The 23,069-nt window shown below is 41.0% G+C and overlaps 1 protein-coding gene across 1 annotated transcript in view; it reads right to left on the bottom strand.

Annotated features, from left to right (window-relative positions):
• Positions 1–23,069, bottom strand: part of PHLPP1 (PH domain and leucine rich repeat protein phosphatase 1) — a 1,852,281-nt gene that overhangs the window by 1,434,198 nt on the left and 395,014 nt on the right. Inside the window, 2 exon segments of the mRNA XM_044065187.1 lie at positions 7,019–7,047; positions 11,556–11,584. Coding sequence (XP_043921122.1) covers positions 7,019–7,047; positions 11,556–11,584 — 58 coding nt within the window.

Below are 23,069 nucleotides of genomic sequence, written 5' to 3'. Positions count from 1 at the left end.
ATGCTCAAGCACCAAGTATGGAGAACGTCAACATCTGTGCATTAACTGAAACCTGGTTCAAGGCTCCAGAGAGCACTCCAGCACTACTGGGCTACAACTCATACTACACATTTTGGCCACAGAACACGGACCAAAACACAAAAGCAGTGGGTGTATCCATATTCATCAAGGATACCCACACCTCCAGGTTAGTGGCGCAGCATACCTCAGAGAACATCCATGTGCGACTAACATCGGGAAATCTGCAGTGCAAATTGTGGCCTGCTACAGATCACCCTCCATGACCCATGACCAACACTCAGCCTTTCTGGAGACACTGGAAAACATGGAGGTCCTACAGAACACCCTGATATTGAGCAATTTAAATTACCCTACCATTATCTGGAAAAACTACTTGAGTACAAGCTCCCAGGCTCAGCGTTTCCTGGAATTTATCAACTCAAATGCCCTGGATCATTTGGTAAACTCCCCTACCTGAGGCCACAGCATATTGGACCTGGTCATCACCAACATGGGCGACAGGTGTTCCGTACCAGAGGTCAACCAGTCACTGGTTAGATCAGACCATAAACTAATCACCCTGGATGTCCACACCCCACCACCACCCCCAACCAAGGAAACCACAGTGAAAACTTTTCTAAAGCACCTTACTTAATGCAGAGGTGGTAAGTTTCACAGCCGCCAGCCACACTAAAGGTTAACACCGCCCAAGATGCAGAATCCTTTACAATTGCACTCTTTGAGCACCTACAAGGATGCATGGATCGTGCCAGCCATAGGAAAACCAAGACTCACTCCCCTAAGAGAAGGAAAACAGTCTGGTGGACCCCTGCCATAAACAGGTTAGACAGCAGAAGGAGGAAACTAGTTCATAAAAAAAGCAAATCCCAAGAAGGGAAGACATCCCTGATCAGTATCGGTAATAAACTAAGGTCCCTCATAAAATCATCCAAGGCTAACTTCAAAAGAAAAATAGCCAAGGATTCGAAAGATAAACCCAAAGCCTTCTTTAGCTATGTCAAGAATCTAAGTGGCAACTCGCAGATAATCTCTGAGCTACTGCAAAATAGCACAAAATATACTGAACCTACTAATATTGCCAACACCCTGGCAGATAGATTCAGTGCAAACTTCACCTCCCTCTCACCTTCAAAAGGGCCCACAACAATACCGGAAAAGTGTTGTGTCCCGGAAATCACAGAAGCACAGGTGAAAACAGCCCTTTCAAAAGCCAAAAACACAGCATCAGTGGGGCCAGATGGTGTCCCAGGCTGCGTCTTGCACGAACTACAGAACTAACTAACCCCCACCTAAACACGCTGTTCAACCTCAGCCTCTTGCACAGGCTGCATGCCCATGGAATGGCACACAGCAATGGTTATTCCGCTCCACAAAGGAGGGGCCACAACTGACCCTGGTAACTATTGCCCTATAAGCCTGACGAGCCAGGTCTGCAAGGCTATGGAGCGCATCATCATGGAATTCATTAACAAAGACATTGGGAACTTCAAAACACTTGACCCGACCCAGTCAGGCTTTGTTAAGGGCAGATCTTGCCTACTAAACCTGGTTGACTTATTCGAGACAGTCACCAAGGCCATAGACGAGGGAAAGGTGGTTCACACAGCCTACCTTGATCTCGCCAAGGCATTCTACACCATTCCTCAATTGGGTATTATAGAAAAATTCACCAGCCTGAACATAAACCCCTACGTTAATTCAAAAGCCAAGAACTCGACTCAGGCCAGTCCAAAATGTAAAAAACATGAAAAACAACAAATTTTATTAAGCCACTATAAAAGCTTTTCGTTAGTACCTTGCACTAACTTCTTCAGACAAGCAAAACATTCACACTATTACAAGTGAGTTTAAATACCAGCATTGAAGCACTTAACCACGCCCCTTGCTCTCCCTTTAACTCCTTAAAGGTACAGATCGCAGCTAACTAAGGTGCATTTGCAATTCTCTATTAACATAATAAAAAATTCATACACCGAGACTGTAATGATAGCAGGCTTTGAAACAAAGAAAAAAAAACAATATTTTGATTATTAAACTGTATAAAGTAGATAAATGTGTAAAATATATAACATAAAAATAACGGTGTTCAACCTACAGCATAAATACTAATAATGGAAGCGCAACGCTTCCTAATCAAAGATTACCTATGGATACATTGTATCTTGCCTGCTTCCAACTAAAATAACTAATATAATGAATATAATAAATGTACTGTCCTAAACATCTAAATAACTAGAACAGCTACCCAAGAAAAATAATATGAATCATATCTCGCTGAATAATAAAAATAATAAAAATGTAGAAATATAAAATATGACATGCAACATATAATATAACATAAATTTAGGTTACTCGGTATAGGTTTAATACTGTCATTGAATAAAACAGGTCTAAAAGTTAGCATATCTACACCTAAAATTAATAAATAATAAAATATGGATCAATAATATATTTTGTAAAATAATAATCATGATGTATAATCATAGCAAAAACTAATAACTATTATACCATGACCCCCCAAAAACGTGCACGCTGATTGGCCAGCGTGCCCGTTGTAAATCGAGATATACTAATGGAAAAAGGTCCGGTTGCCCGGACTTTTTTCCATTAGTATAACTCGTTTTAACACTGTCTCGCTATGTTAAAGGGTTTAACATGGCGAGACAGCTTTAAAATAAGCAACGGAGATCTCCGTTGCTTATTTTAAAGCTGTCTCGCCATGTTAAACCCATTTAACATAGCGAGACAGTGTTTTAAAGCGAGAAAGCAAGATCTCTTGCTTTTTAATTCGCTATGTTAAATGAGTTTAACATAGCGAGACAGTTTAAAATAAGCAACGGAGATGTCCGTTTATTTTAACTGTCTCGCTATGTTAAACTCATTTAACATAGCGACATAAAAGCAACGGAGATCTTGCTTTCTCCGTTTTGCTCAACTCTGATGTACTGCGCGCAGTACATCAGAACTGCCACGGATGCCAGACATCTGCGGAAGGGCAGTAAACAGGCATTATACTATGCCATTATTTAAGAAAAGTAACAGTTTCTTTTCTTAAATAATGTCATGTAAAGCAATAACCACTTCTGGGTGTGGGTAATGCTAATTACCGGTTGGCTGTTTGGTCCCTCAGGCTTACCTGGGACCAAACCACGCCAACCGTGGGTAAATTTAGCATTACCCACACCCAGGCGTGGGTTATTGCTATATTAACCCTCCACCACTGTCGACTAATGAAGAGTTATGAATTGTCGACTCTCATTTTTCATTTTTTGACCATAAACAGCTTGTCACCTCTTCAATCTTTTAAGTTTTAAAAAAACAACTAATGGATAACGAGCTGTTAAGACCAGGGGGGGGCGATATGCTTCCAATCTTAATTGCCAAAGAAGCTCTTTACATTGTAATCTATATGTCTCAGGTCCATAAGAATTGGTATTATACAGTTGATCTATAACCATAAATGTAAAGTCATGGTTTGGGTTGTTTTGGATGTGCATAGCCAAAGCATTGTCCGTTTTCGACTGGCCTGAGTCGAGTTCTTGGCTTTTGAATTAGCGGTGGTTTTCGCTAGTTTGTTTTTCTGGTCTTGAAAGTATAAACCCCTACGTCACAAGATGGGTTGCCAACTGGCTTACAGACAGAACTCACACAGTAAGAATTGTGGGCTCCAGGTCCGACTCTAAACCAGTCACAAGTGGTGTCCCACATTGCTCTGTTCTGGGACCCCTACAGTTCGGCATATATTTCTCAGAAGTACAGGCAAACACAGGAGGATTATGTCTGACCAAGTTCGCCGATGACTGCTAACTGGGAGCCATAATCAACTATCTGGCTGACACGGACATCCTTTAAAAAGGTCTTACTGAGACAGTCACCTGGTGTCAAAGTCATGGCCTCAAGCTAAATGCCAAAAAATGCACAGTCATCACGTTTGCGAAAAACAAAACACCCACGAATTGCCACATAGGTGGCAGCCCCCTTAATACAGAACAGGTAATAAGAGATCTGTGGTGGTAGATAGTAATTTCTCCTTTGACAATCATATTTCCAAAGTAGTTAGGAAATCCTTCTATGTGGCCCATCGAATTACTAAGGGGTTTGCATCTAGAAAAAAAGAGGTTATAGTGCCCCTCTACTAATTACTCATCAGAACCATCATAGAGTACAATGCCCCATTTGGGATGTACCTCACAAGACACTTCCAACAGCTGGAAAGACCACAAAAGCACCTCACCAAGAGGATTACTGGCCTCAAGCAGATGTCCTATGCAGCCCGACTGGAAAAACTCAGGCTGTACTCAGCGGCATATTGCTCACTCAGAGGTGATCTCTGCCTGACTTAAAAAGCCATGTCCAACTCAGAATTGATGTACATGCTCCACCTAAAGAAATCCAAGTCACTGTGAACCATGCGCTCTAGTGAGCTAAACCACGCCACAACAATAAATAGAACATGCTGGAGGGATAGATTCCAGTCACAGAGACTACTCCCCATGCTTTGGAACAAAATTCCTAACTACATTAGGCAGAGCCCCTCACTAACACGAGTGGATGGGTAACAGAAAATACACCCCTGAGATCACTTCATTGGCTCTGCTTGACAGAGGCTCAGTTAATTAATCAATGGGGCGGCGAAAGGCAACACACTCAGGATAGACTTATAAATGCCCTTGGGCGGATAGCCTAGTAACTACCTATGAACTGTCCCTAATTCACTCCACCTTCAATAAAGCCTCAGTTACAGATAAAAAAAGCAACTCCAAAGCATGATACTGCCACCACCATGCTTCACCATGGGGATGGTGTTCTTTTGGTGATGAGGTGCTTTTTTCTTGCGATAATTATTTAATTTTGGTACTTGGTTATACATAGTCGTATTAATGAAGGGGACAACCGCGCAAATGCATCTGCATACTGACATATGATATCCAGGATAGGGTAGATATAGGAAACAATTCAGTGGTGGGTCAGGGCAGTCGTTGTACATATTTTGTTGTTTCATTAACTCATTTCATTAACTCAGTCAATGTATGAATGGATTGACGGTGGTGTGATGGAAGACAGGAGGGTAACAGCCTTGGATCAACTTATCCACACCCCCACCAGGGGCAGCAATAACCTAGACCTGGTCGTTAACAACATGGGTGACCGGTGTTCCACACCAAAGGTCAATTCCTCATTGGTCAGACCCTACTACAAGCTAATCAGCCTAGACATCCACATCCTGTTCCCACCCCCCATTAGGGAAAATACCGTAAAAACTCTCGCCAAAGCTAACTTCACACTTCTTAAGACAGAAGTGGCAAGTTTCTTGACACCCATGCAGATGGACAATAGAGGTAAGGTACGACTGTTGAATACTACACAATTGCACTTTATAAGCACTTACACGAGTGCATGGCTTGTGCTATCCCTAACAGAACTAAGATGCTATCCTCCAAAAAAATGAAGCCAATTTGGTGGTCCTCTGCCATAAACAAACTACAACAGAAAAAAGAAACTGTTGCAAAAAAAGAGTAAAATCCCATGATTGGAGAAAATCCCTGGTCAGACTCTGTAAGAAGCTGAGATCCCTCAAAAAATCCTCAAAAGCTAGTTATAAAAACAAAATTGCCACTGATTCTAAAGACAACCACAAAGCATTTTATAGCTATGTCAAGAATCTCAATTGCAACACTCGGATCTGCTGTAAGTTACAGCACAACAACACTAAATATACAGATCCAACTGATATTGCCAACATCGTGGCAGATAGGTTCAGTGCTAACTTTAACCCCCTTCTCACCCCCTAAAGGGCCCATCTCTATACCGGAAGAATGCAATGTTCCTGTCATCATGGCTGCACAGGTAAAAAGCACACTCTCCAAAGACAACAACACATCATCCATGGGACCTGACAACATCCTAAGATGCATTCTACACAAAATACAGAGCGAACTGGCACCACACCTAAGTCACATGTTCAATCATAGCCTCACCTCAGGCTTTGTGCCCACTGAATGGCGCACAGCAACAATTATCCCACTCCAGTAAGGGTGGAACCACAACGGTCCCTGGGATCTACTGCCCTCATTAGCCTGACGAGCCTGGTCTGCAAGGCCATGAAACAAATCATCACGCAACTTGTACACACAGACATTGGTAATCTCCAAACTCACGACCCCACCCATTTCGGGTTTGTAAAAGGCAGATCATGTCTCCTAAACCTGATAGACTTCTTTGAAGCAGTCACCAAAACTGTAGATGAGGGTAAGGTGGTTCACACAGCCTATGTAGATCTTGCCAAGGCTTTCAACACCATTCCCCACTCTGGAATTATAGATAAATTCACTAAACTAGGTATAAATACCTATGTCACAAGATGGGTTGCCAACTGGCTCACTTGACAGAACCCACACTGTGAAAGTAGCAGGCTTCAAATCTGACTTCAGACCAGTGACAAGTGGAGTACCACGGGGTTCAGTCCTGGGTCCTGTCCTGATTGGTATCTACTTCTCTGAAGTACAGGCTAACACATAGAAGGTCTTTGGCTAACGATGTTTGCAGATGACTGCAAACTAGAAGCAATAAGCGAAACTCCTAACAATGTGGACATCCTACAAAAGGGCCTCACTGAGACAGATGCCTGGTGTCAAAGCCATGGCCTCAAGCTCAATGACAAAAAGTGCATTGTCATCTCCTTTGGTAAAAACTCTGTACCCATGAACCACCACATAGGCAGTAGTAAACTTAACACCGAAAGTGTGATAAGAGACCTCGGGACACAGGTGGACAGTAGTCTCTCCTTTGATAATCACATTGCCACGGTAGTCAGGAAATCCTTCTACGTGGCACACCTCATCACAAAAAAGTTTCTCATCCAATAAAAAGACGTCATTGTTCCCCTCTACTCGTCACTTATTAGTCCCATTATACATTACAATGCCCCTTTTGATATGTACCTCACAAGACATCTACAACAACTGGAAAGAGAGCAGAAATACCTCACAAAGAGGATTACTGGCCTATGCAGACCATCTCAGAAATCTTCAGCTTTACTCCGCCACATATCACCTACTCAGAGGCGATCTCTGCCTAACATACAAAGCTATGCCAAACCCAGAGCTGTTGGACATGCTCCACTTAAAGAAATCCCAATCCCTTCGAGCTACATGCTCTAGGGCCCTAAACCTTGTCACCACAATAAACAGAACATGCTGGAGGGATAGATACCTGTCCTAGAGACTTCCCATACTCTGTAACAAACTACCTATCTCTATCAAACAAAGGTCCTCATTAGCACTCTTCAAGAAAAATCATGATTGCATGGGAAATCGGAAATTCACCATGGGGATAACTTCTGTGGCTCTGCTCGTCAGTGGCACAGGAAAATAATTTTCGTGGGTGGCGAAAACCAGGGTAGCTTCTTGGCTAGGCTTATATAGGCCCTAGGGCCAATAGCCTAGTATGGCCCTATGAACAGTGTATTGTGTCAAATCAGCATACCTCACAAGTGTACCTAATTTGGCATTATACATTTGCTCTGACATGGTGGAATCAAAATTGATTCTTGAATCCGGTTTTGGATTGTCCTGAACAAACAATGAAAATTCTTGCAAGTAGGAATAATTATTATGCAGTGGATGTCACTTCATGCACTCCGTGTGATTTGAACCAAAGGAGTAGTACTGCTACTTAGAAAAACTTTAACTTTGAAGCTTTCTCAACGAGTTGACTTTGTTGCTGAAAGAATAAGAGATATGTCGGAACTAATTAAAAAAAAGGCTGTGTGAAGCTATTGTAACAAAAACTAGTGGCTGATTTAAGAGCCTAGGAAGGCTACTGTTAAGAAAAAAAAAAATATTCAGTTGGTTAAGTAAAGTTTGGCAGTATGGTTAATTTTATGCTATATTACAGTAACTACGCAAAAATAAGTATGTGGCCAGCCAGTAAGCACTACACACACTCCAAAGCAGATATTTCACTATGTCTATTTGAGAAAATTGATATAGTAGACAAAAAGTTGAATTCAGATTAATATTTTTTTTCCCACTAAGCCTGGAAATGTGTAAGTCAACAGTAAGGAGGAAATGGTCATTAGGGAACAGTTTTAGTAGCACACCAGGCTGACATTTGCTAAACCTAGCCTAGCTGGAAATCTGAGACTCAGGCTCATAGGAGTGGAGATGGGAGAAGTAACTTGGTCAGGAACTGACAGTAACAAAATTGCTCTCTGTAAAAAGTCTTTTTTATCTCTGTAATTAGGTGACACTTTTCCATGCTTCTTTCAGAAAATGTGTAGTGCATCAGTATGAACATTTGTAAAACTCAGTGCAGGACAGTCAATGACACTTGATCTACTGACCGTTAAACGTGGGAATATTGTTCAGGTTTTCCATTCAAAGTGAATGGAAGCCTGATCTGACAACAAAAGGTAGGGCTAATTGTTCTCACAATCAGAACTGTCAGACTGCATTTTGGGACAGATTTAGCCTATTAAGGGAAAATAGTCTCATCGGGATGTGTGCCCCCATGAGGGCAGACAGAAGAACAAAAAAAATAAGAATGAATCCTTTTTTGGATTAAAGTAGCTTTGGGAGGTGCAGAAAATCATGACTAGATAAAAAAATATGTGTTTTTCATCATTTACCCGTAGTGATCCTTTAACATTAACCAGAATAATGAACTGAGTCAAAATTTGAGCCAGAGTGTTTGGCAAAAAATTAAGAACACTGTAGTTCAGAAGTTAGAAGTTCTAAACATCAGATTTAGCAGTTTATTTCCATTGTAAATTAACATTTTGCACCAGGCATTGAGGCAATGCAAACAGTACTGTGGTTCAGCATGTACATGAATCACAGAATAAGGTGTGACCATAGTTTTTTCTCCTGTTTTTGTTTTTTAAGCATTGGAGGGATGTATGTGTTACAGCCTTTGACTTGCCTGACAGCCAGTATACTGCCCCCAAGAAAGCAGACAGATTGTATAAAGTTCCTCAAGTCATATAAGTTTTTATATTCTGACTCCAGATCAGACACATCAGTGATTTGTCTGGTAAACCCAGCACTGCTGGTTAATGCCGGTTTATCCCCTTCTGACAAAGATGGGAACATTTTTAATAGATTTGAAGCAAACAAGTATTCCTCTGCCAGACTTATTTTGAGAATTTTCAGTTGTCAAGCTCATATGTTAAAGGTTATGCTTGCCACTTTTGAGAACATTTATGCCATCTATTCCCTCTTTTGGGGAAAAAAACATTTTTGTATAACCTTATGTCTTCTGTGTCAAGTCGCTACCCACACTTGAAAATGTGCTTATAGGTACATTGGTACTTTCTTTGCTCGATCTGTGAGGATCTTAAGAAGCCTAGGCTTTGTGTTCCCATGTTAGTTTTAACCCGTATATTTTGTATTTGAATAACCCAGAGGTAGGCAGAGGAAGGATATGTTGGGGAATTTGCTTGTTGCCTGCATCCATGGGGGATTTGAATGCTAAACTGGGAACAAATTTGCCATTTTTCCATCAATTCATCCAAATTACGTTTGAGTAGAGTATGAAAAGTACTTCTCTTTATTTGAAATAGAGTGTTTCATAGAAGAGGTGTTCTCTGTGATACATATTGTTTCCTTTAATATGTTCTATTTGCATTGCAAAAGAGATTGAGATCTTTTGAGCAGGTGTTAACATTACCATTGGACTTGTAGGTCTGACAGGATAAGGTCTTCTGAGGTTACCTCTTGATACTCTTTGATATGGTGAAGAGGGTTAAGGCTTTCAGATGGTCTGCATAGTGTTTATGATTCAGGCCATTGATTTTTTTTTTTAAGTGAAAAATCATTGTGGTTGCTCCCAAAGTGAGCTGTGTGTGGACAGGTACTTACTGAATGGATTATTATATGCACTGATTGGCTTCACGAGAGCTGATTACATTGGTGGGCCTGGATGCCATATTTTTAGATGTAAGCCCTGTGATGAACTTCCTTACAGTAGCAGATATATGATCAAAGGGCAGTTCATTATCATTATTAATCAGCTGATGCCAAATCCAGGGTCGTTGCCAATTAATCTGTTTATAAACTGGTGTGAACAGGGCTGTCTGGTTGCACACTCAAAACCTTCCTGAGCTGAAGATGTTCTTCATTCCACATTGCTGCAGTCCTAACTATTGGGTAGTCCGCTGTCCAGTCGGCCCGAATACCAAAGTATATGGCTGACGTCGGTCAGGGCGCATTAGACTGACGTCAGTACGTCAGGGTACTAATGCGCATGACCGACGTCATATCCTCAGTCTTTTTTGCCGCATGGTCCGATGCAGAAGCAGTTTTGCGAGTGCAGGTTGGCGTTCTGAAATTTTCTGAAGTCGGAGTTTCAGACCGAATCAAAGTTGGCTACGTACCCCGTTGGGGAACATTTTGGTCTTTTCTTGCCTCAGTATTTAACCGGATGTCAGAAAAAGTGAATAACTGTATTTCTTGTGGGAAACAGATACCTCATAGGGATTACCATACCTTGTGTATACCTTGTTTAGGGCCTGAGCACGACGTTGTTGGATGCCGCTCTTGTGCTAGATTTAACAAACGCACTATTAAGAGAAGGTTAGACTGTGCCAGGTTAGTGTTTGGGAAGCGTTGTAATTATAAAATGCCGTCGGATGCTCCGACGCCCGCTTCGGCCAAAAAGCGCAAGGACAAAACAGCGAAGCCTAGGGTTGATGAACCGGCAGTCCCGGACGTCGGTTCTTTAGAAGGCTCAGTGGAGCCAGAGGTTTTGCCAGGAGTTTCTTTGGAGTCTCAGGCAGACACTTTACTGTTACAGGATGTGCCTTCTCAGGAGGTAGGCCAGGCTGAGGGGGCTTCTCAGGTAACTGTTCTTCCCTCTCTTCCCAAGGTAGTTAGAGCCTCTCCTTCTGTTTCCAAAACTTCTTTGAGAGGCAGGCCAAGTTTAGCTTCAGTGGGGGCTTCTCCTAGCACTTCAGGTTCTGTGCCTAAGAAACATATGCTTAAAATGGCAGAAGATTTGATTACTATGATTAGAGGTTCTATGCCCCCTCCTGATAAGAGGCCTAGGGTGGAACCTGAGTTTGAGAGTTTTGAACAGTGTTCAGAGGCTTCTGAGTCTTCTGCGGAAGACTTGCAGGAGTATCCTCCTTATTCTGATTCTGATGTGGATGATTCCACTCCTACAGCTTCTCCTCCTGAGGATTTCTCATTTTCAGAGACTCTGCATTCCATGAGGGAGCACTTTAAATGGGAAGGCCAAGATTACTCTGATTCCAGGAAAAGGCTTAGGGAATTCTTGTTTTTACCCCAGCATAGGCCCTTAGCTATACCTCCTGTGTTGAATGTGGTGGAAGATGTTTTTGCAGAGGCTTCCCTGAACCCTGATTCTTTGCCTCCTGCTCCTGTTAAACCTGATAGGTACTATAGGGTGCCTGAAGCTCATAAGTATCTTTTTAAGAGTCCTAGGGCAGACCCGGAAACTGTTTCTCAGGGACCTAAAGGTGTTAAGGCCTCTGTTGTTAAAAATCCTGTTCCCTCTGATAAAGAGGCAAGGGCTTTGGATAGATGGGGAAAGAAAGTGTATACTTCTTCCACTTTAGCCATGAGGGCATTGAATTGTCAGTTTCACATGCTAAAATATCAAAATTATCTCCTTTCACAATTGAAATCTAAGGTGGATGCTTTGGCGGAAGGTATTGAGTGTAAAGAGTTGCTGGATTTAGTTCATGTGTCTGAACAAGTGGGTAAGCATTCTTTGCAATGTGGTTTTGATGCTGTACAGGCCTCCTCGAGGGTGGCTGCCACTAGTTCTGTTCTTCGCAGGCATGCCTGGTTGAGGGATCAGAATTTAGCTGAGCATGTTAAGACAAGGATTTTGGATGCTCCTTTACAGTCTGATGTTTTGTTTGGTTCGCCTGTGGAAGCAGTTTTAAAGAAAATGGAGGACAAAGCTAAGTCTATGCAAACTGTTAAAGATTTTTGCAGGTGCAGCCACCAAGTTTAGTAGAAATTGGCCTACTAAGGGATGGACATATCCTGCTTATGATTCCCAGTCTAGGGGTAGGTCTAGACGTGGTAGGGGCAGAGCTCAAGGTTCTTTTAGGCCTAGAACAGGAGTTCACCTGCTCAGACTTCTGGTGAGGGCAGGGGTCAGTCCTTTCGTAAACAGACCCAATGACCTGCCTTTTCAGCTGCCAGTAGATTCTCGCCTGGCAGCTCCTTTGGGAGGAAGACTGTCTCTTTTCAAAGAAAATTGGGATTTAATTACTCAAGACAGATGGGTGTTGGATATCATTCACCACGGTTACAGGTTTTATTTCCATACATTGCCCCTTTCAAAGGCATGCCAGACGCTCCTCCTCCACAAAGGAAAGAGGCTCACAAGCAAATTTCTCTGTTACTCCAAATAGGGGCCATTCAGCCAGTCCCTGTATCAGAAAGGGGCCTAGGATTTTATTCTCGCCTGTTCCTAGTACCAAAGAAGGGGAACACGTGGAGACCAATTTTGGATTTATCTATCCTCAACACTTATCTGGACATTCCCAAGTTCAAGATGTTGACGTTACAACAGCTTTTACCTCTGCTGGGCAAAGATCACTGGATGGTAACTTTAGATCTCAAGGAAGCTTACCTTCATGTGCCTATTAGACTAAGTTGCAGGAAGTATCTGCGTTTTCGAGCTGGAAATTCTCATTATCAGTTCTCTGCATTGCCCTTTGGCTTATCTACTGCCCAGAGTATTCACAAAGGTTCTGGCTCCAGTGATAGCTTACTTCAGGCTAAAAGGAATTCAAATCTATCCTTACTTGGACGACTGCCTCATTCTGGCTCAAGAAAAGGAAGACCTTCTACAGCATCTGGAATATGTTATAGCAGTGCTAAGATGCCTAGGGTATTCTGTGAACGAAATAAAGTCCAGTCTAGTACCCTCTCAAGACATGTGCTTTCTGGGTGTGAGACTGAATACAGCAGCCCAGATGGCCTTTTTAACCCCGGACAAACAAAAGAGTCTATCCCTTTACTTCCATCAACTATCTCATCAGTCCGTGCTGACTGCAAGGACAGTCCTTCAAGCATTAGGGTTCATGGCATCTTGTATTCTGGTGCTTCCCAATGCCAAACTGCATATGAGGAAGCTGCAATGGTATCTCAAAAATGTATGGACACAGCACTGCCAGGATTTGGACACTGTCATTCAAATAATACCTTGCCTTCAAAAAGAATTTTTGTGGTGGGCTCAGGAATGTCACCTAAACAAGGGACTCTCTGTGACCCGGCCAGAGGCGCAGTCAGATTTTAACGACAGATGCCTCGGACATTGCTTGGGGAGCTCATCTAAATGGAAAGTGGATACAAGACAAGTGGCCTGCCAGACTACAGCATCTACATATCAACATGAAGGAGATGTTAGCAGTCCAGTTTGCATTAATGGCTTTCAAGGAGTTACTTCTTCCAGGGCAGGTGTTGATTCTAACAGACAACACAACTGTCATGTGGTACATCAACAAACAAGGGGAACACATTCTTATCCTCTATGCAGGCAAGCAATGATTTTATGGGAGACTGCGCTCAGCTTGCAACTAACTCTTCAGGCAAGGTTTCTGCCGGAGCACAGAACTCCTTAGCAGATGTGTTAAGCAGACAAATCATGGATCCCCACGAGTGGAAACTGGATCTTCATGTATTTCGGAAATTGACAGTGTCATGGGGAACTCCAGACATAGATCTGTTCACTTCTCCACTAAACCACCAGCTGCCAAAGTTTTGCACAAAGGGTTTCATCACACAGCTTGGAAAGTGGATGCTCTTTCTTTCAGTTGGAAAAATCTTCATGTGTATGCCTTTCCACCTCTGCCTCTTCTTCCAAAGGTGCTCTTAAAGGTCAGACAAGACAAGCCAAGGATGATTTTAATAGCTCCAGATTGGCCTCGGCAACACTGGTACCCACTACTAAGGAGTCTGGTAAGGAAGCCTCCTTGGCCTTTACCTTTGATTCCACATCTGTTATCTCAGAAGGACGGTCATCTGCTCAATGTCAAGCTTCACTCTCTTCATCTAACAGCCTGGCATATTCTGTGTTGAAACACAGCAGGTCTCAACTTCCTCAACAAGTTTTAAATGTGATTATGGAAGCTAGAAGACCTAGTACAAGGAAAGTGTACGCAGAAAAATGGAAGAGATTTTTATTTTGGAGTACAGCAAAGAATTTGGAGATTTCAGAGCCTAATTTGAGTGTGGCTCTTCAATATCTTACTGAGTTATTGGACAAAGGTTTGTCCTTCTCTTCCATTAAGATTCATGCTGCAGCAATTTCAGCTCACTATGATTGTGACCCACCATTGTTTTCGCATCCTTTGTTCAAGCAGTTTCTTAGAGGGGCAAAGAATATAAGACCCCCACGTAGAGCTCCTACTCCTGCTTGGGATCTCAATTTTGTGTTGGAAAAACTTACTCTACAACCTTTTGAGCCTGCGGCTACTGCTGAATTGAAATATTTGTCATGGAAGACTGCTTTTCTGTTGGCTATTACTTCTGCAAGAAGGGTGTCTGAGTTGCAGGCCCTTATGGCAGTAGAGCCCTTTTTGATTTTCCATAAGGATAGGGTATCATTGCGTACTAATCCTTCCTTTATGCCTAAGGTGGTTTCTAGTGTGGCTTTAAACCAAACTATTCATTTGCCTACTTTTTATGCAGACCCCCAAAATAAAGGGGAAAAGATTTTGCACACTTTAGATGTACACAGGCAATTGCGTTATTATTTAAGCAGGACTAAGGATTTTAGACAGTCTCAGCAGTTGTTTGTTTCTTTTGCTTTGAGTTCAGGGCAAGCCTGTGTCAAAACAAACTATTTCTAGGTGGATTGGGTTTTGCATTGCATTTTGTTATTCCCATCATGGCAAGGAGATTCCAGCTGGAATTAGGCCTCATTCCACTAGGGCTACTGCCACTTCAACAGCATTTCTAAGGGGTGGCAACTAAGGATATTTTGGAGGCAGCTACTTGGAGTTCAGTGCATACTTTCTCTAAGCATTATCACCTTCCTCTCTACTCTAAGTCTAGGGCTGGTTTTGCCACAGCTATTTTGCAAGGCATGTTGTCAGCTCCTGCTTCTTTATGATTTGCCAGCCTCCCTTACCTCTGCTTTGGGATTCTACCCAATAGTTAGGACTGCAGCAATGTGGAATGAAGAACATAGTACAGTTTTGTACCTACCATAAATGTAGATGTTCGAGGATCCACATTGCTGCAGTCCAATTTACCCTCCCTCCTTCCCTCTGTGTTTAGGGGTGGTTGTGTAGGTGAGGTTATATGCTGATAATTTTGTATATATTGTACATATTTTTGGTGCAGGTATATTGGGCCTTGTCTTTTTAGGGTCTTCTGACATCTGGGGCAAGAAAAGACTGAGGATATGACGTCGGTCATGCGCATTAGTACCCTGACGTACTGACGTCAGTCTAATGCGCCCTGACCGACGTCAGCCATATACTTTGGTATTCGGGCCGACTGGACAGCGGACTACCCAATAGTTAGGACTGCAGCAATGTGGATCCTCGAACATCTACATTTATGGTAGGTACAAAACTGTACTTTTTGAATTCTCCCTTAGGAGGGGATATAGTTTTTGTACCATGTGCTACAGAGATCCTGAAAAAGTGTGATATGAGAGGGAAGCTGATTCAGGGACTTGGACAGATTTTTCAGCCTTCCTCATCTGTTTAAGAGGCTTAATGCTACCTCTAAAACCTTTTACAAATAGCAAAGTAATCAAAGACATCAGACTGCTGGTAAGCAGACTTTTAAAAAAGCAATGTCCAGGATATTCCAGGAAGAAAAGAAGAACCCCACTTCCCCCAGAATAAAGCATGGTCTGACAAGTCTAAATGTCTATAAGACTCCCCTCCTCCTTTCAACCCTGGCAAGCCTTTAATCCTTTCAGAAAATCTGAACCTCCATTTCTCAACCTGGCAGCAACTAGTTTAGACAAATGGATTTTGAAAATGATTCTTCACGGTTACAGAAGGCAGTGGGAGTCTCTCCCTCCTTTCCAAAGTATTCCCCTTCGTCTGCCAGATCAAACTCCACTTTTCCAACAAGTCATTTAGCATCTGCTGACTCGGGGGTGATAGGAGTGGTTCCTTCTCTTCATCTCAAAGGGTTTATTTAAGAATGTTTTTATTGAAGAAGGAAGATTCTTGAAGACCATTCTGGATGTTTCCTTTCTAAATGAGTTTGTGATGGTACCTAAATTGAAAACGTTGAGTTTTCTTTTGATCTTGTTTTTAATAGATGGTTGTTTCATTCCTTTAACTCTAGACTTCAGACATTTGTTAATGTTTTCTGTGTATGAGCTGCACTTTCAGGTCTCTTCAGTACCCTTTGGACGACCACTGTTCCAGAGGTATTTACAGAATGTCTAGCTCCTTGGTATTCACATTTTACCTTTGACGTCTTGCTTATTTTTGCAGTGTGTTTTTCAAAGTGTCAGGATTCTTTCACTTGGGTGAGCAATTTCCTACACAGACTGGGGTTCCAGGAGAATATACAAAAGTCTTAACTCCAAGCAGGATTATTTTTTGGGATGTTTGCTAGATACTTGGTTCAAAGAGCTTTTCTTCTACAGAAATACGTAGGTCTGTATGTGGATCTATGCCTCAGCTTTTCACTGTTACAGCAAAGGAATTTCTCAGGATTCTAGGTTTTATGGCATTTTTCATTTTTATGATCCCTCTGGCGGGAATCCCTATGAGAAGAATTCATTAATAATTAAAATCTGTATGGTCCCAATTAACATCCGTGGCCCTGACAGTTCCAATTTTAGTTCTAGGGTTGTTAGAGAGAAGATTTGTTGGTGAACAGACACATTTTATCACAATGCAGGAGTCTTTCTAGCCACAGTGCAGTCTATAGCTACAGATGTCTCAGACTTTGCTTAGGAGCAGTGTCTATGGGAGTAAAAGTGTAGGGTCTTTGGAACAAAAATGACAGGAACACAGAAAGATAAGAGATGCTGGCAGTAATAAATGCTATCGACTCTCTTGATCTGTGGGTCTCAGGACCACTTATGGTAGCTTGCGATATAGATTTTCAGCACAGTCTCACTCTACAGGCATCTTGCATTTTATCAGTGCAAAATTTTGTGGCAGATGACCTGAGCGGGACCAGGACAGACCCTCAAAAATAGAAAATGAATCATGGGGTCTTTCTGGAATTCATTAAGCTGTGGAGAACACCTCCGACAGGTCTGTTTACTTCCATTCACATCAATCAAATTTGCAAAATTATGCTCCTGAACTCCATGCAAGAAAGGCTGGCAAACAGATGCATTTTCTTTTCTTGGGCAGGAATGTCCCTTAATGTTTTTCCACTCTTTCTAGTAATACCCAGACTCATTCTGAAGATTCAGAAGTACTTTCCAAAAATCATTGTTGTGACTCCTTTCTGGCGCACAGCAGTGGTTCTCTCCCTTCGTTTCAACATGTTTAAGGGCATTTACCACAAGCTTCCTGCCAGATTGAATCCACTCACACAGGACAGAGAGGGTTTTTGATGCCTCCCAACTTGAAACAACTTCAACTTACAGCCTGAGTGATGGTCTTTAATACCTTTTAGACTCCTATTTTCTGAAGACGTGCAGCAATTAAAGAAGGCAAGAAAAACTGCTGGTATGAAATCATAATAGCAAATGAAAAAAATTTTCTGGTGGGTGCTAAAACAAGAATTAGTATCCTTTTAAGGCTAGTGTTTCCCTGGTTCCGCAGTGTTATTCACTGACCATTCTTAATCCTCTGTCAAGGTTCATTTGTTGGCCATTTCAGCATATCTGTCCATAGATCCCCCCCCCCCTCCCCTTCAGTGCATTCCTATGTTAGAATGCTTTTGAAAGAGTTGTTATAAAATAAGCCTCCTAGAAAACAGGTGATGATTGATTAGGATCTTAATATTGTTATAGAAATATTAACTCTTGCCCCATTTGAGCAAGTTTAACAGGCTGATGTGAGGTTCTTAACATGAAAAACAGTTTTGCTGATTGCCCTGACTTTTGCAAAAAGAGCGTCTTGCATTGCAAGTTCGTATGGTGGGTTAACTTTCTCATTTTCCACAAATGTAGGGTTTTCTAAAGAACTAATCCTTCCTTTCTGCCTAAAGTGATATCCAAGTTTACTTTGAACTAAATTATCCATCTCCCGGTCTTCTTTCTAGTGCCTAAAAATAAGGGAGAAAGGATGTCTATATTATGGATGTCCACAAGCAACTCTGATATTATATTGACAGTGCTAATCCTGCAGAAACTCTGATCAGTTATTCATTTCTTATGAAGGTAAGAAAAAAGGACAAGTTCTGCAAAGCAAACTTGTCTCCAAATGGTTGTCTCATGCTCTATAACCTTCTGTTATTAAATGCGTCGCAATAAGGAAAATTCCAGTCAGGGTCAAGGCTCAATGTGACTTTTTGGAAAGGATTTGATTCTAGAATTATTCAATAAATAGCAACTTGGTCCTCTGAACATACCTTTTCAAAGCACTACAAACTGAAGTATTTCCTCAGGTCTAGGGCAGGCTTTGCTAGGACCATTTTCTAGGGGCATCTGAAGCCTCCTCGTCCTTTCTCCTCCCAGCAAGTATAAGCTATTGTAGTATACCCACATAGTAAAGACTACTGCAGCAGTGAACAGCTGATGAACACAGTAAATTTATGTAAGCCACCTTACCATACAAATAGATTTTTGAATGATCACTGATGCAGTAGCTGTACCCTTCTAGTTTCCTAGAATTGACCTTTTCGGGTTTCTAGCCTCCCTCTCTCTGTAGGCGTACAAGCTTTGAAGTGCTTGGCACCTAAATAACTTTTTTCTTCAGCTCTGTTTAACAGTTTGGGCTCTTGGAAGGTGTCCTTAAGTTTTAAAAACTTGCCATCTGTGATGTTTTTAGCAGTGTGTAACCCATATAGCTAAGGCTACTGCAGCAGTGATCATTTGGCCTTCTGTTATTGTAAGTTTATTTATACAACTGTGCTTCCTAGTCAGATAATCCTTAGAGACTTATGTTGTCTTGGGCGTTGACATTATGCCGAAGATTGTAAAAAAAAAAAATATATATATATATATATATATAAAGTGCTTAAACAGGATACTAGCTTCTTTCCTAACTGAAAAGAGAGACTGTAGTCCTTGGAGTAGAAATTTGAAAATGAGTTCAGGGTTTAGCTGAAGAAGTCAGAAAATGTTGCACTCATACAGCAGTGACTGGAAGTCATGATATCCATATTTCCGGGACTTGGCTGTTTCATTACTGACACATCTGTTTTACTACCTTTACTAACAGGGAAGAGAAGTACAGTCTTGTTGTGCCAGTGAAGCCACTGCCAACTAGGGTATGAAAGATCAAACTGAAACAGGTTCTTTTTTCTCTATTGACCAAGTTAAAGAGGTCAAGTCTATTTAGAGATTGTTTTGAAAGTTATGGAGACTGGGTTGCATTGCAGGTTTCCAAAGAAAAACTTTATAAGCTTGAAATCAGAGTTTGACATGCAGAGATGCTGAGATACTTGAGTCCTCAAATGCTTTACCTCCTTTCTACTAAGCACTAAGTATTGCTAATCTCCCCTCCTGCTAAGGTTGACCATAACATGTTAAAGGACTGCTGCGTTGTTGAAAGTGGCCAAGGTACCCTTCAAAGCACTTTACATAGCCTAGGTTTGAAATTAGGATAATGCTATTAGCTGCCAAAAAAGCAGTTACTACAAAATGGAAATCAAAATTTAAACCAACTGTAACCAATGTAGTGGATACTGTAAAGAAGATAAAAGAACTGGAGGTGGGATCTTTAGAAAAGAGAAGGAGAAAATTATGTAGAAATACATGGAATTTGTAAGAACAGTGCTTGCAGAGTAATGTTCAAGAGGAGGAGAGAGGTTTAGGGGATGGCAGGAATTGAACAATGTATATAATATTGGAGACTGTTGTACCTATGTTATGGTGGTGGTTGTGTTTCAGTAAAAATGTTTATTACAAAAAACTCCAGAGGTCAATCACTTGTGGCACAAAGTCTTGGGCAGCAGAAAGGGATCTCATCAGACTTCTGGAGACTTAGAGGGAAAACAAACCAAGATCATGTAGAGGTATTGAAGGTATTTTTGAAATTTTATGAAAATTTGTATCAAGCAGTAGAATGGGGAAAGCAAGAGAAGGCATACATGGAAATATTTGTAGACTTGTACTGAAGTTAGAGGAAGATGAGGCCCGATAATAAATAAGTAAGACAGGAATAGAAGAGATGAAAACAGTGATGTAGATTTAATCAGCATGGAAGTCTCCAGGAACAGACAGAATTCCTAGGGAAGTTTGGAGGGAAAAATGATAAAAGATTTGAAAAATCTTGCTAACGATATTTTTAGTGGAAGGGGTGCCAGCATCTTGGAAGAAATTGACCCATTTCAATTTTAAAACAGCATTATATAGTGTGTGGCTGTACTAGCTAAAAGAATGACAAATGTGTGGCCAAAATTGATAGATGTGGATATGTGAGGCTTTATGTAGGGTTGCAAAATTTGATAACATTAATAGAAGAGTGATGATCAAGAAAAAGAATCAGAGTGTTAAGAATCTAGGCTATTGTTGATGGTTCTTGATGCATAGAAAGCATTCAATGCATTTAGCTGGGGTTTTACAACTAGGACAATGGTAGAATTTGTGTAATAGGGCTAATGAGGAGGATATTATGTAGGGTAGGAAGATTCCTCTCCAGCAAGCTGTGTTTGAGTAGTGGAACTGGGCAGGGAAGTCCTCTTTCCCCTTTATTTACTTTACAGCCATTAGTAAGGAAACTAAGTGGCTCAGAAATTCAAGGATATAACTGGTATGGTAATCAGGAAAAACTAGCTTTATTTGCTGATATTATTGTATACTTCAGGATATAAAATAAATGAAGATAAAACAAAGGTGGTAGCAGTAAACTTTGTACCCAATCATGGATTGGGTTCAGCAATGTATAGAGAGAGAGCAGCTAAAGCTCTGTGGGATAAGACTAAACAAAAGATAATACAAAATTGAGAAGCTAGAAGCAGTTGATTATGGATAGCAAGATACCATCAGTGAAAATGTTTAATCCCTTTAGTTTTATATACAGGTCAGACTTATTTTTTATTAATCAGAGGAGAAGCTCTGGATATGGTTTGAAGGAATTTATTTGGGAGGAGAGGAGGGCAAGAGTTAACTCAATAAGTTGATTCTTCCTACAGAACAAGGTGGGTTAGAAATACCTATTTTTGGAAAGATATTTTAGAGATTTTTCTCATGCAAAAGGTTATGTCAAATTAGAAAGAGATGATGAAATGAAAGAGGGAAGTTTGAGATAAGGAAATAGTATTTGAGGCAGGTTAGGGAGAATAAAAACAACTGGATAGAATATCACTTTTGTAAAGTAGCAAAAAGTATGCTAGTAACTAAACCAACAAGGGAATGGAGAAAGATTGCTACTAATAGGGGATACCCAAGTAAGGGTATTGAAAATAGCCAAGTATTTACTAGAGGAAATTCATAAAGGAACCAAGATATTGGAAGCAAATCGCTAGGGATGGAAAGGTAATAGTGGCATGAGACTAAGGAAAAGTTTGGACTATGTTAGAGACTGCTATCTCGTAGTGATTGGTAACAGAGCATAGGCAAAGAGATGGGTGCAGGCAAGTGCTAAATGAAAGACCAGCTCTAGCAGAGTTTAGTTTTTAGTTGAGTCTATAATAGAAGCTACTAGGGATAACTAGTAGGACCCATAAAATATTGCATGATCAACTGTTAGACAGGATTAAGAAGAGAGAGAATGTAAAGGCAGTTTACAAAGGAAGGACATTTGTATAGCAACTAACAGTACAACAGAGTCCATAAGGTTTATGATTTTTGCAAGGAGGTATTTGCAATGGTATGGTTATACCCAAAGCAAAATTTAGAAGATTTTCCCTCAGACAAATAGCAAATACCTGCGATGTGATGTGAAAGAGAGGAGTAACTGAGAACATATTTTGGGGAATTCTGTGAGTTGGCAGACTTTACAAATTCCATACACAGTGCTTTATCAGAGGTGTTGGGAAGACTAAATGTTTTTAACTAGGAAGATGATTCTTTTGTCTGAGTTATAGGATCTGAATTGCCTAGCCATAGTAAGGCCTTGCTAAGTTTAATGCTGTCAGCTGCCAGAAAAGCAGTTACTAGCAAATGCACCTCAAGCTATAAATTAAATCTTAAATATTGTAAAGGAACTGGTGGTGAGGATTTTAGAAAAAGGAATGATCAAATTCCATAGAAATAAATGGAATTTGTGGGAATAATAATAATCTTATTTGTTAACCAGGTAGGCCCACTGGAAGCCCCTTTTTGAGGACAACTCGGCAGCAGTGTTTGGTTAAGTGACTTGCTCCAGGTCACAAAGTAAATAAACAAGGGCTGAGGGAAAAAGCAGGAATTGAATAATTTAAGTAATATACTAAAACTGGAAAGCAAGAAAGCATTAATGCATACTTCATGAAAATAATGTAAAATGTTAACCATGGTTTGTCTCATTTTCTATTTTATGTTTACCCATGCCATGTGATCACCATTTAGTTAGAATGTTATAAAAAAAAACAAACTTCACTCATCAAGGAAGGAAAGACCTCAGATCCCCACCCTCAGAACTCTTCTCAGCATGTAGTATCTCCACTTAATCCCAGGCAGTCATTTTTTTTCCAATGCCATTTTGCCTGTTTTGAAAGAGGCTAGGACAGTGAGTACTTTTAAGTTCTGGAAGTTGAAGTGGCATTCCCAGTGGTGTGAAATGTTTCCATTAATGTAGGTAGTCTTATTTCCTACAGTGTTTACAGTAGTTGGCTGTTTGGTAATAGAGTTTGTATGCTTATCTGTTAAGGTAGTCATTTTAGCATGACCTGCATGATGGAGCAATGTCAGCTGTACTCTCAATGTGTTTCTAAATGGTGCTTTACATTTAAAACTTTCTAAGCACCATGTGGCTGTAGTTTGGGATTATAATTTTGTAGTAGGGAACTACTGCTGCATCATTGTCATTTGAACCTGTCTGT

Source organism: Protopterus annectens, chromosome 3.part0 (assembly GCF_019279795.1).
Source record: "Protopterus annectens isolate FY-2018-M chromosome 3.part0, PAN1.0, whole genome shotgun sequence".
Taxonomy (NCBI): domain Eukaryota; kingdom Metazoa; phylum Chordata; order Ceratodontiformes; family Protopteridae; genus Protopterus; species Protopterus annectens.
This window is presented reverse-complemented; position numbering and strand designations above follow the sequence as displayed.